This window comes from Rhinatrema bivittatum, chromosome 11 (genome assembly GCF_901001135.1).
Source record: "Rhinatrema bivittatum chromosome 11, aRhiBiv1.1, whole genome shotgun sequence".
Taxonomy (NCBI): Eukaryota; Metazoa; Chordata; class Amphibia; order Gymnophiona; family Rhinatrematidae; genus Rhinatrema; species Rhinatrema bivittatum.
This window is the reverse complement of record NC_042625.1, coordinates 88,458,385-88,470,269: the sequence shown is the minus strand read 5'-3', so window position 1 is coordinate 88,470,269 and position 11,885 is coordinate 88,458,385. Positions and strand designations below refer to the sequence as shown.

The 11,885-nt window shown below is 45.6% G+C and overlaps 1 protein-coding gene across 5 annotated transcripts; it reads right to left on the bottom strand.

Moving 5' to 3' along the window:
* Positions 1 to 653: 653 nt before the first annotated feature.
* GPN2 (GPN-loop GTPase 2) lies at positions 654 to 6,322 on the bottom strand. 5 transcript variants are annotated; one of them, XM_029571399.1, is made up of 7 exons: positions 6,091 to 6,288; positions 4,167 to 4,614; positions 2,927 to 3,083; positions 2,405 to 2,565; positions 1,779 to 1,909; positions 1,215 to 1,319; positions 654 to 1,016 (listed from the first exon to the last, which is right to left on the bottom strand). In XM_029571399.1, exons 2-6 carry the CDS (start codon positions 4,578 to 4,580, stop codon positions 1,247 to 1,249), a joined length of 936 nt encoding a protein of 311 aa, XP_029427259.1. In that variant the 5' UTR covers positions 4,581 to 4,614; positions 6,091 to 6,288; the 3' UTR covers positions 654 to 1,016; positions 1,215 to 1,246. The 5 variants fall into 5 exon arrangements, with proteins under 5 accessions (XP_029427259.1, XP_029427257.1, XP_029427256.1 ...); XM_029571397.1 differs by lacking the exon at positions 6,091 to 6,288 and adding an exon at positions 6,298 to 6,322 and having other exon boundaries at positions 654 to 1,319; XM_029571396.1 differs by having other exon boundaries at positions 654 to 1,319; positions 6,037 to 6,288.
* Between the last annotated feature and the right edge of the window lie 5,563 nt (positions 6,323 to 11,885).

Below are 11,885 nucleotides of genomic sequence, written 5' to 3'. Positions count from 1 at the left end.
ATTTTAAACACCTCTATCATATCCCCCCCTCAGCCGTCTCTTCTCCAAGCTGAAAAGTCCTAACCTCTTTAGTCTTTCCTCATAGAGGAGCTGTTCCATTCCCATGCTCGTAGTGGTGGGTTAAGTCTGCGAAGCAGCAAAGGGGAAAAAGATTTCAGAGTTGGTCACTGCCAGTAGAAAGTTAACCATCACCTAAAAGTGTAACAAAGAAGGATGAATGCACAGACACAGTCACCCTGTAATTACCCATCTAGCCCTCCAGTCCCAGCCTGTTTATGAAGAGCGCCAGCGTAGTGCCTGCGGGCACAGGACACACTGGCCTCATCTCGCTGCTGTTTGATGATCACACATTGGCTTGGCTCTCCCCCCTCTATGATCTCTGTGTGTTTGTGCTAATGAAGAAATTCTGATACCCAAGTGAGACATTGTTTTGATCTGAGTACACTTTGTCCTGCTGGCTAGAGTGGCCCCGTGGTCCATCGTAATCCCTGGCTCTGCCACCCAGGCAAAGCAGCTGGTGCTTACTCTTGTGCCCACAGCCCCATCCTGTGGCAGCACAGAGACCCTGCTATTCGCCATCAAGGTCTTGCACCTCATGCCCTGGCTGTGTGGGGGGGGTCCTAAGCTCTGCCCGCTGCTGCCTGCATCAGCAAAACAGAAAACACTGGAAGTTAAAAGGCTTAATATTTTATTAAAAAATAACTATTTTAAATATCAAAAGGAATTTTTTTTTTTTCCTCATGAACATCTACCTGCCTCATACAATCTGAGCAGCCACCGAGGTTGCCTGCCGACAAGGGCAGCTGGAGAAAGGTAGAGCTCCTCCCGGCAGGGGACTTCCGTTTACTTCCCTGAAGCTGTTCCGAGTCCTGTGTCACCGCCCGAGTAATCACCCCAACCTGCCGCAGGGAGGGGGTGACTCCCATGATGCCACCTCTTCGGTTCTCATCCAGACTGAAGGTTTCTTCTCACGGCATTAGCTGCTTCCAGTGAACCCAGAGCACAAGCTTCCACTTCTGAAATAAGGGGAGATGATTCAGAACTTGTCCCTTTCCCTTGTAACCTGGATAAGGTCTGAGCCCCAGAGAGGGGGCCAGGCCCATGTTAAATAATTTTCTCCCTGGCTGGAAGGGATACCATCAGAGCATTGGACACCTGGTGTCTGCCACCTCCCTTCACAAATGAAGATCTGTCTATCTAAAGAGGAACTTCACCAATGGGTAGCAGGGGATGGGGTTAGCCGGTATCACAGCTGCATCGCTTCCTGCTCCACCGTCCGATCCTCAGGCTGCACATACTTCTCCTGAACAGCTAGCGTGCTGAAGAGGTAGATGTTAAGGACAATCAGTTTGCACCAATGGCCAATCAGCAGCTCACCCAGCCGAGCACTAGCAGGGAGGAGGAAGAAGGGTCCTGTGAAGGGCAGAGAAGGTCAATGCACTTGGACTAGACTTGGGATTTGTAGTGCTTTTTTTTCAGATGGGATGATTCACAGGATTACAAGTCCCAGAAAACACTGGGATGAGAGCAGGAAAAAAAAATGAAACAGTAAAAACCTCAGCTTGCAGCTCAATCTTCTCCTCCCCATCCCCCTAAAATACAAAGTCAAGAGGAGTGATTTAGACAGAACCATTTAAGAATGGAGTCTACAGCAGTGAATGCCCTCCACGCCCGTGTGGGAGAGACATAGATGATAGAACAACAAACTTTTCAATATGGTACCAGCAATATCCTGTCTCCTCAGGAGCCCTCGTCCATGCTGGTGTGCAAAAGGATACGAGGTGAACTGGAAGTCCGCCCCCACGGCTGCTGACATCATGGCCTCCAGGCTTCTCTGCTCTAGGTCTCCGAAGCAGTAGCCATTGGCTTTATCCACTGCTTTCATTACCCGGCGCATACTCTCTTTATCCTGAAAGGGAACATAAGAAGTACCATGCTGGGTCAGACCAAGGTCCATCGAGCCCCGCATCCTGTCTGGGTCACAAGTACCCATCAGATCCCCAATCTTTGATCCATTTCTTCTATCTCACTCCCAGGGATAGGCGCTGGCTTTCCCACATCTACCTGGCTAATAACTTTTATGGCCTTTTCCCTGAGGAACTTGTCCAACCCTCTTTTGAACCCTATTATGTTAGTTGGAAGAAGAGAGGATATTAGGTGAGGGATAATTTATATACGTTTTCAATAAGCTGCAGAGCCTAGGCAGGTTACTCAGCTGCTAACATGTCCTTTTCACTGTTTTCTGAACCACAGTGCTGTGTCACTCCCCACTGTGAGAAGGGAGATGTTGCTCTCCATGTTGTTAATTCCCTGACATAATAATAATTCCCTGAATATAATATTCAGAGTGTTTACCCCTAAATAGGTTTTCTACAGTTTAAAACAAGGGAAACCATTTTATTACCTGCACGTTGAGGGGCACAAAGGAGACCAGACTGTAATCCTCAATCACCTGCACCAACTTCTCATTGAGACGACGATAATGCTGGAAGAAAGGGTCTGAGGCCAAATGATCCACCAGATAGGAGAGGTCCAGCACCTCCGTGTAAAAATCCAGATTAAAAGCTGCACAAAAGAAGAGGCACAGCGTCAGCATGCTGTGATTATGCTGGTCAGTTTGCATCTTTTTTTTTTTTTCAATGGTCCTTTGAGTGGCAGAGGTGTGCTAAGCACCTGAAATTAACACACACAATACAAGAATGTGTGCAAAGAGCTCTTGTTTTACCATAAAGATTGCTACCGAAGGAGGAAGTTGCAACACATATGGGACCCACTATGGTTTTTGTATAAGGGTGAGAGAAACAGAAACCTGAAGAAGCTTTTTTTTTTTTTAAACCTTTCTATTCCAGGGCATTTTTCCCCAAAATAGACCTCATTTTGGTGCTCACATTGCATTTTGGTTCCAGTTTCCCAGTCTTCCTCTTACCCAGCCTTCCAAATTGCTCAATCAGATCCATTTTGGAGAGCACATTAACGTGAGGCAATTCCACATGCAGCATAGTGGACAGCGAGGTGCAGAGTACAGAGATGAACTTGGCAGGGTCTGTGCAGTAGTGAGAATCCACCAAATGCGCGGCGGCCAGCTGCATTGTGGAAACATGAAAAAATAAAATAAAATGACACCAATCAAGCTGATGTGCAATCTTAGCTACTGCAGAGTAAACCTAACAGATGAAAGCAGAACTGTGTTCTCTATTAGTGATACAGAAATGAAAAAACATAAGGGTAAGTAGGATGAGGCAACTGCTTTTAAAGTCGAACCAGTAACTACATGGGTGCTGCCTGCCCATCATACCTTCAAGCTCTTTTTTCCACTCCAAGAAGCTGCCCAAACTTCTTCTGAAGTTAGTACTGCAGCCAATATTCCAAAATGTCACCGTCTCTGAAAATGTTTGACTGTCCCAAGTTCAGCTGCCAGATTTTTGAAATGAACAAAGCTTGCTGATACTTAAATATGTATTTCCTAACATGGTATTTTGTTACAATTTTGAATTTAAAAATCCCAAAAGCACAAAATTGTATTTTGACTCAAATTTATTTCAAGAAACATTGCCACAACACTAATTTAGATGAGAAAACTATTAACAAAATTTGCCTTCTCTTTTCAAACTTTTTAAAAATGTTAACATAACTCCTAATGTCACAGTAGACTGGGCTCCTATATAATGTTGTCTCAAAGCTAGGCAAGGAGAGGTCAAGTCAGTGCCAGAATAAATCTCACAAGGAAATCCACAAGTAGTATTGCTGTGGGTCAACAAAAGATGCACTACCCTCAGAGTTAGCATTGAATCAATGTCCCAATATGGTACCAGGGAACACTGTGTTGCTAGTAGTAATCTCTTTTGGATGAGGAGTTAAACTGAGATGCTCCTATTCTGTGCACATTCTAAGTGAAATGCACTAAAAGCCACTTTGAGTATGAACAGGGGTAATAATCTTGGTGTCCAGATCAGATTCCAATGAAGGTCACACAAACTGGCCTGTGTAAACATTAAACAGTGAAGATGGCACCTCCAGGAAAACTGAGATGCTGCATCAGAGTACATTACCCTCCTATATGAATATTATTTTGCACTGTAATAATGCTTCCTTCCTCCTCAATAAGCATGTGGTCAAGTTAAGTGGCCCTCTCTGAATTCCTTTTTAAAAACATTAAGACGACATACCCGAAAGTTCCACCTGCTCAGTTGTGCAAAGATGTTTCTCACAGAAGCCTGGTGCGTGTACAGTTCCACCTGCCCTGGGCAGTCAAAGAGAAAGTAATGATCCTTGAACCTGCCCAGTTTTTCCTGTAGCCAGTCCAAGTTGGCCTCCAGGTACTCCATGCAGTAGATGAGGCCACCATTTGGTCCCAGCTTCAAGGTGTCCATCACATCTGCTAACGTGATCAGCTCTGAGATATCAATGGCACAGTCATAAGGTGTTCCCTCATTGGCTGGGTCGAGGTTCACAACCGCCACCTTGCGCCCCAGTTTAGACAGGAACTCCCGCATGCCCAGGCAGTAGGTAGTCTTCCCTGAGCCGGGCGGGCCGATCACTGCTTGCCCAAATACTATGGGATGTTTGAGTTTTTCAGACATCCTGGCACACTTTCTTCATCTCTTCCTGTGAATTCTGCAGGGAGTGAAAATAAAAATGGAAGTTCGATTTCTTGTACAGTGGAAGATTTGAGTCTCTACTCAAATCCTGATTTAAAATATGAAACCTGTGAAATTTTTAAGTGGTGTCATTGTCTTCTCCGACCAGATGTCTTGTGTCTTTCAAAGCAACCTGAAGCCTGTTGCATATTTGGGCATTAGAGAAAAACAGACAACTTCTACCAATCACTTCTATAGCGCTTCTTGATATACACAGTGCTCTACAAAAACATATAAATAGGCCCATGCCTCAAAACAGCCATATCAAAGCCCTAAACACTTATATATTCATAAAGCATGAACATTCTGACACTATTACTTCACTCGGGGCACTATCAAGATCTGGAACCTGTGAGCAAGGTAACAAGCGTAGTAGAGTAAGAGGTGAGGACAAGTCCATAACATATTATTAGCCAAGTAGATTTTTAAAAAGCTACTGCTATCCTCGGGAGTGAGTAACAGGAATTACTTTATGGAATCTGCGAGGTATTTGTGACCTGGATTGACTACTGTCAGCAACAGGATGCTGGGCTCGTGGACCTTAAACATATATATATAGAAACATAGAAATGACGGCAGAAGAAGACCAAATGGCCCATCTAGTCTGCCCAGCAAGCTTCACACATATTTTCTCTCATACTTATCTGTTTCTCTTAGCTCTTGGTTCTATTTCCCTTCCACCCCCACCTTTAATGTAGAGAGCAGTGATGGAGCTGCATCCAAGTGAAATATCTAGCTTGATTGTTAGGGGTAGTAGCCGCCGCAATAAGCAAGCTGCACCCATGCTTATTTGTTTTACCCAGACTATGTTATTAGCCCTTATTGGTTGTTTTTCTTCTCCCCTGCCGTTGAAGCAGGGAGCTATGCTGGATATGCGTGAGGTATCAGTTTTTTTCTTCTCCCCTGCCGTTGAAGCAGAGAGCCATGCTGGATGTGCATCGAAAGTGAAGTATCAGGCACATTTGGTTTGGGGTAGTAACCGCCGTAACAACCTTGGTCTGGCCCAGCATGGCAATTCTTATGTTCTTAACTTAGGCTGTCGATAAGTGACTATAACATTCCACCTCCTGTAATGCCTGCCGGTAGCTGAGTCCTGTTCCGTATCCCAAATTAGATATTCCCGGTACCCAGATGGTGCTGTTGAATTCAGAACTCAAGGCATTATACAGCCAATAAGAAGCAATTTAAACATGGAAGCTGTCAATATGCCTGCTTTATTCGTTTTATGCAGTCCTGTATATTTGTGTAACAGGCACTGGATACACGCGGGCCCGTTACACAAATATACTGTGCCTAGCTTTGGAATGGGAACAGAAATGAGCGCGGGGGCGGGACGAGATGCCTTCCCATACAGAATCGTACCCTTTACATCTGTGAGCCCACGGCAGAGGTCACTTACGCTGCTATGACAGAGCGCACAGTGGAGAGGGAGGGGAAAATGGAAGGAGGATACCTGAAGAGCGTGTGTGGCAGGCGAGTTCCTACCAGAGTTAATCCCGGCTAAGAAATGCCCAGGGGGCCCTCGCCTGCTGCGTCTCACCCCAGCCACAGAGACGAGATATGTGGGACAGACCGGTGCTCCTACACGCCACTCGGTAGCACCTGCTGCGCCTGCGCGCAACGGCCTTCCACGACTGGCACATGCGCACAAAGCACTCACTTTGCCGGGGGGCTGCTTGGAGACGCGCCTTAGGCCTTGACGCATGCGCACAGAATACTGACGCGCTGCAGTGTGCTACGGAGAGCCGCATGCGCATAGACTATACTGTGCTAGCTGCCGCCCGGAAACGCATGTTTGATACAGACGCATGCGCACGTCCTACAGACTAGTTCCGGGTGCTGGGGTTGAGGCACGCGTCCTAATCTACAATTATTAACTATTAGGTGTCTGATCAATACATTTGGAATAGTTTTCCTGAGTTGCAGCATCACGCTTCCTCTCTGGCATATTCAAAACCAGCCTAAAAACCCACCTGTTGAAGCTGCTTTTACGTTTTAATCCCTGGTTGCTGGTCAGAGAGCCTTGCTGGTTTTTAACCATTTTTCATAATAAATTAAAATGCTAGAGTGAGTCTCTTATTTGCCTTGCTTGAATGCCTTGAATAGATTGGAAGATAGATAGATTGATTGATATATAAACGGACTGACTCATGTATTTATACAGTGCTACATATGGCTAATAGCACTATAAAAATGATAAGCAGAAGGTAGTACTGATCCAACTGAAATGCTATACAATATTGGCTTCTCATTTATAGCTGAACTAATTTTTCCTGGAGATCTGGTGAGTTTTACTGATGACTTCTATATTATTACTCATAATGTATTTAGATTTCTAATGTATAAATGTGCAGGCCATTTATTTTATGTGCTAGTGTTCTACAAATTGGCCCTGTCACCCAACAACCTCAAAAAAGTCAAGCAGCAAGCACCTTAGATTGCTTGATGAAACTAAAGCATGGTGCATAGTCAAGAAAAGATGCTGACTGCTTTTTCATAAAAAATTAATAGGGCATCACTGATTGAGAAGAGTGCCTAGGTCTGCTGCTTTATACTCTCACCACTAGGCTGTGCTACCAGCCCATAGCATTTCAGCTTTGTTTCTTACTGCAGCAAGGAAATCCTGGGACTTGCAAAAAATTCAGAGAATATGAAAGGTCTTGTTCCTTGAACACAAAAACAGCTGAAAGCTGATAGGAATACTTGTGCGCTACAATTCAGTAGCTATGGAAGGGTTTAGCTGCAAGGTATCTTAAAATTATTGTACAAATCTTTGTAACCATAAATAGAAAATAAGGAAGCCTTGTCCCCTAAGCAAGGCTGCATATGCATATTTATAAACCCAACTGTAAATTATCTAATTTAGGAAAAACATATTTATAGAACACATACAGCGAGCAGGAGTATACTAACAACAAGGAAAGAAGCAATCAAAAAAGGTAGTGAATGTGTCCTCAAAGAGAGATAAAACCAGATCCCGAGGAGAGAAAGCAAGAAGGATATCAATCACTCAACATCTGTCAGAAGGGCTGTGCTGGACTGCCATCTTCATCATCTCTGCGGACATGAATTAAGGACCCGCAGGTCAATGCAATATCGGCATGCACTTGTGATTGAGTGCCCACTCTCCTAATGCGTGCGGCTGCACCTCTTCGGGGTGCCTGATGCAATATTTAAATGGACTGCTGTGGTAAAAAAGAGTTGCTTGGGGAAATTGTACGCTCCTAGCATCTCCTCAGCAGTAGGCGCCCAGGAGAGGTGGCTGCCAGCGGGTTAGGAAAACGGACGCTCAATTTTACGAACATCCATTTTCCTAACCTGTGCACCACCACGGGTTAGGAAAATGGACGCTTGTTAATTGAGGGTCCTTTTTCTAACTTGACTGCTGGCACATTGTTTTGTTTTTTTTAAGGGTTTTCTTTTTTGGTTCCTCGGACTTAATATTGCCAGTATTTTTTGCTTTTCGATAAACCTTTTGAGCTCCTCAAGAATTAACACCTGCCCCAGAGCAGGTGTTAATTTTTAAGGGTAAAAATGTGCACATCAGGCACAAAATGGTTTTTTTTTTGCCTTGGGGGAAATAGGTAATAGCCTCAACAACATGAATTTTCATGTAATGAGCGCTGTTAGCTATGCACTAATTGGATGTGCTAACCCCTGTTTTGCATCCGGAATTATGGACGCATGTCCAAAACGCACGTCCAATTGCCTGTTGAGCAGTGCGCGTTTCATCAGCCTACTGGTGAGCAAAGGAAAAGTTTCCTTTTTATGGGCTTTGAAAGCCATTCTCAGTTTTAAAGGTATATAGAATAAAGTTACACAGATTTGTTATTGTATAAATTGGATTATTGCCTTTGGGAGCCTTCTGCTAGTAAGTGCCCAGGGGCTACGATCCCTAAGCTGTAGGGGTAGTAGTCTGATATGGGTAACAGCTCAACTGGAGAAGAATGTTGGTAGCATGGAGGGTGAAGAGGAGATAATTCAAGAGCTTATTCATCTTTCTGTTACGCCCGTCGTTCGCAGATGGCTGCGACCTCTAATGCTCACCTCTTTTCTCCCTGCTCCGTTAATTCTAGGAAGAATGGCGGCCTCCGCCAACCAACGCCGACCTCCCCGGCATTCGCGGGACGGCGTGGGCGCTGACGATCGCCATCTTGTTTCCGGAATCACCTAAGGCGCGCGCAAGGGCCTCCTATGTACACGTCATGGCGGGAACCTCGAGGGCATCCCCTCCGAATGACATCAACTCGCTGCTGTACGAGTTAGCAAGGAGTTCCCTCGTTGCTGAATCCGCTTCATTCTTGGACTTCAGTTCCAGATTCTCTCTCGGCGTGTGGATGCTCTGGGTACCTGCTCCTCGGGGACCCTTCCGTGTCCTGGCTATCCGCTCCTCGGAGGGCCTTTCTGCCTTGGACTTCTTCTTGTCCCACTTCTCGGGCCTTTCTGCCTTGGACTTCTTCTTGTCCCACTTCTCGGGCCTTTCTCCTGGGACTTCCACTTGTGAGTACCTATTACAGATTTCTACGATTCCAGCTTTACTGAAGTCTCCCTACGGTGTAGACCATGCCTCAGGCCACTACCATTCCCTCTTCAGTTGAAGTTGTTCCAGTATACCCTGCGCTGCAGGGTAGTGCCGTACCAGCTACGAGATCCACTTCCAGGTTTCTGCATCTCTGACTACCTCACTATCACCATCTTCAATACAGACATCCTCAGCGTACCCCACTCCGCAGGCCACTACCGGATCTGCACTTCTGAGGTAATCTCTATTTCATCTACAGAGACTTCCTGGTGTACCCGCTCTATGGGCCACTACTGGATCTGCACTTCTGAAATAACCTCTACTCGTCTGAAGGGACTTCCTGGCATACCCTGCCCTGTGGGCCACTACCAGACCTTCACATCAGTGGCATCACCCTGGGTATACCCCATTGCTCAGAACTGTATTTATTTGCATCTCCCGCTCTGCGGGCTCTGCCTTCCTTCCTTCATAATAAAGTCTCCATCTAACAGCTGTGTCCTGCGCTGCTGAGACCATGCCTACCAGCGGCAGATTCCCGAGGAAGACAGGCCCAGGGATTCGCCGCCCAGGACGCATCACGTGGTCTGCCGAGTGCGGCTCTGTCACGGCAGACCACGTGACTGGAGTGACTGGCCCACCGGGGGATGCCCTATCCCCCGATAGGCCAATCCGCCCCTGACACCTACTGACGGTGAGGCTCACAGGGCTCCTCCCTGTGGGCAGAGACATCTCTCACCTCGGCCCAGGGTTCACATCCTTACAAAAACATAACACTTTCCAGGCTTTGTAAAGGGGATTTACACAGAAAATTGACTTTTTTTTTAGGGTTATTTAGAACCAGACTGTGAAATTGAACAAAATAGCAAACCAGAGCAAATGGAGAAATTTAACCTTCCACAACAAAAGTTCTGAGGGCCAGAATGCAGTTTTCCTAACTGAGAAGAAAGCCCTTAGGGAGTGTAACACTTTTCTCAGCTGCTTAGGTTTGGAGTTACCATCACCCTTGAAGTCAAACCAGAGTTATATCCAAATCCCATGTTTCTGTGACTATATATTTGCTGAATATGATCAGTTTTTTGTAGTGAAAGTCAGTGAGCATCTGCGTGACCTTGCACGAGTCACTTTCTCTCCCAGTGTCTCTCAATTTGGAATTTCTGGCTTTGACTTAAGCTTCCCCTTTGCACTGGGTCTGCATAGTCATAGTGGGGTAATTTTCAGTTTTGCGCATGCTTTTACACAGCAAATAAGTGTTTGGGGGGGAGGGGTGGTAAGGGGATGGAACTGGGATTTACACATTTTCGATCTTCCGAAGCATGCACGGTAAGTTACTTTGCGAGTATGTCCCTGCGCACAAGTTGTTTTGACTGTGTGCGCATAAGTCTGCTTTGAAAATCCAGGCTAAAGTACGCGGGCTTTAGCCCTACACAAGCTGCTGAAAATTATCCTCCCCCGGGACAGTTTTCAAGGGATTTGGCAGGTCACTAAGCAGTCACCTGGATGGATTTCCCCCCCCCCCCGGGGGAAAGCGTGCCCCTCAGAGTGCTTAAAAGTGCATGTGGACTTTCACAATGTCTGAACTTCCAGGAAGTTTAGAAACAGGCATTCCCAGGGGGTGGGAGTTGTTTGGGTCAGGAGATTAGCAATGTGTTAGCTTCTGTTCTGCCACCTGAGTAAATAGGTACAAGGCATGTGGCACTTTTGTACACATGTATCGTGTAGGCAATTTCCAAAGGAAAACTACAAAGGGAAAAGGAGCCGTGGGCTTTGTAGCAGTACAGCCTACTTTCTTTATTAATTTCCCAGTCAGGGGTTCTTTTCATAAACTCCGCCTATTGTGGTCTAGTAAATCTTCGTGACTTAAAGCTGGTAACCCATGCACTCATTATGAATTCAATAGACTTCTGTACTTCTTTATTTTTGGGTCTCCCACAATCAGCAGTCCCTGCGTTACAACTTATTCAGATCTCAGCAGCTTGCTTGGTCACTGGCACACCCCTCCATTCTCACATCTCCCCTGTTTTGGCCAAACTACCCTTGCTTTAGTTTTTAAAGCCATTAATGGCCTCGCTGCACCAACCTTTCCAAGACCTGTTTTTTTTACTGCTCTTCACGTTGTTTGCGTTCAGTGGTTAAAAGATCTTTAGTAATTCCCATTCACAAGCCAATCTGATTAGCCGAATGAATCTTGCTCCCGCACTATCAGCGTCGTTGCTGGCTTCTCTCTCTGGAATCATCCGCCAGAGTCGCTTTAAAGCAGAGTCTGACTTATTGCGTTTTCACGAATTGCTCATTATTTTCTCTAAGGCCTTTTCTACTCTGTAATTCTGCTCCAGCATAGCAACTCTTACTGGGAATCGAGTCCTTTCAGCCATTCCCAGGGGTCCTTCAAAGAGATGGTGTTATAATAAATTTTGCTGGGGATCAAGACAACTTTTAAGTCAGACTACAACAGTTTTATTGGTTTGTTTTGAATTTTTAGACTATTTTATGTTTGGTTGTTATCCCGTATTTGCATTAGTGTTAATGTTTTTATACATTGTGGTTTGAATGTTGTAATTTTTTTTTACTTGGCAGATTATCTACTGTCCTTCTTGGCGAGCAGCATTGAATGAGCCAGGAGGCAGCAGCCTTGAAGCAGAAACAGTTATCTTTATTACAGTAAATATATCCTGACATAGCACATGCAGCACCCCTGAGAGTCTCTGCTCCAGAGCTCTGGAGACTGG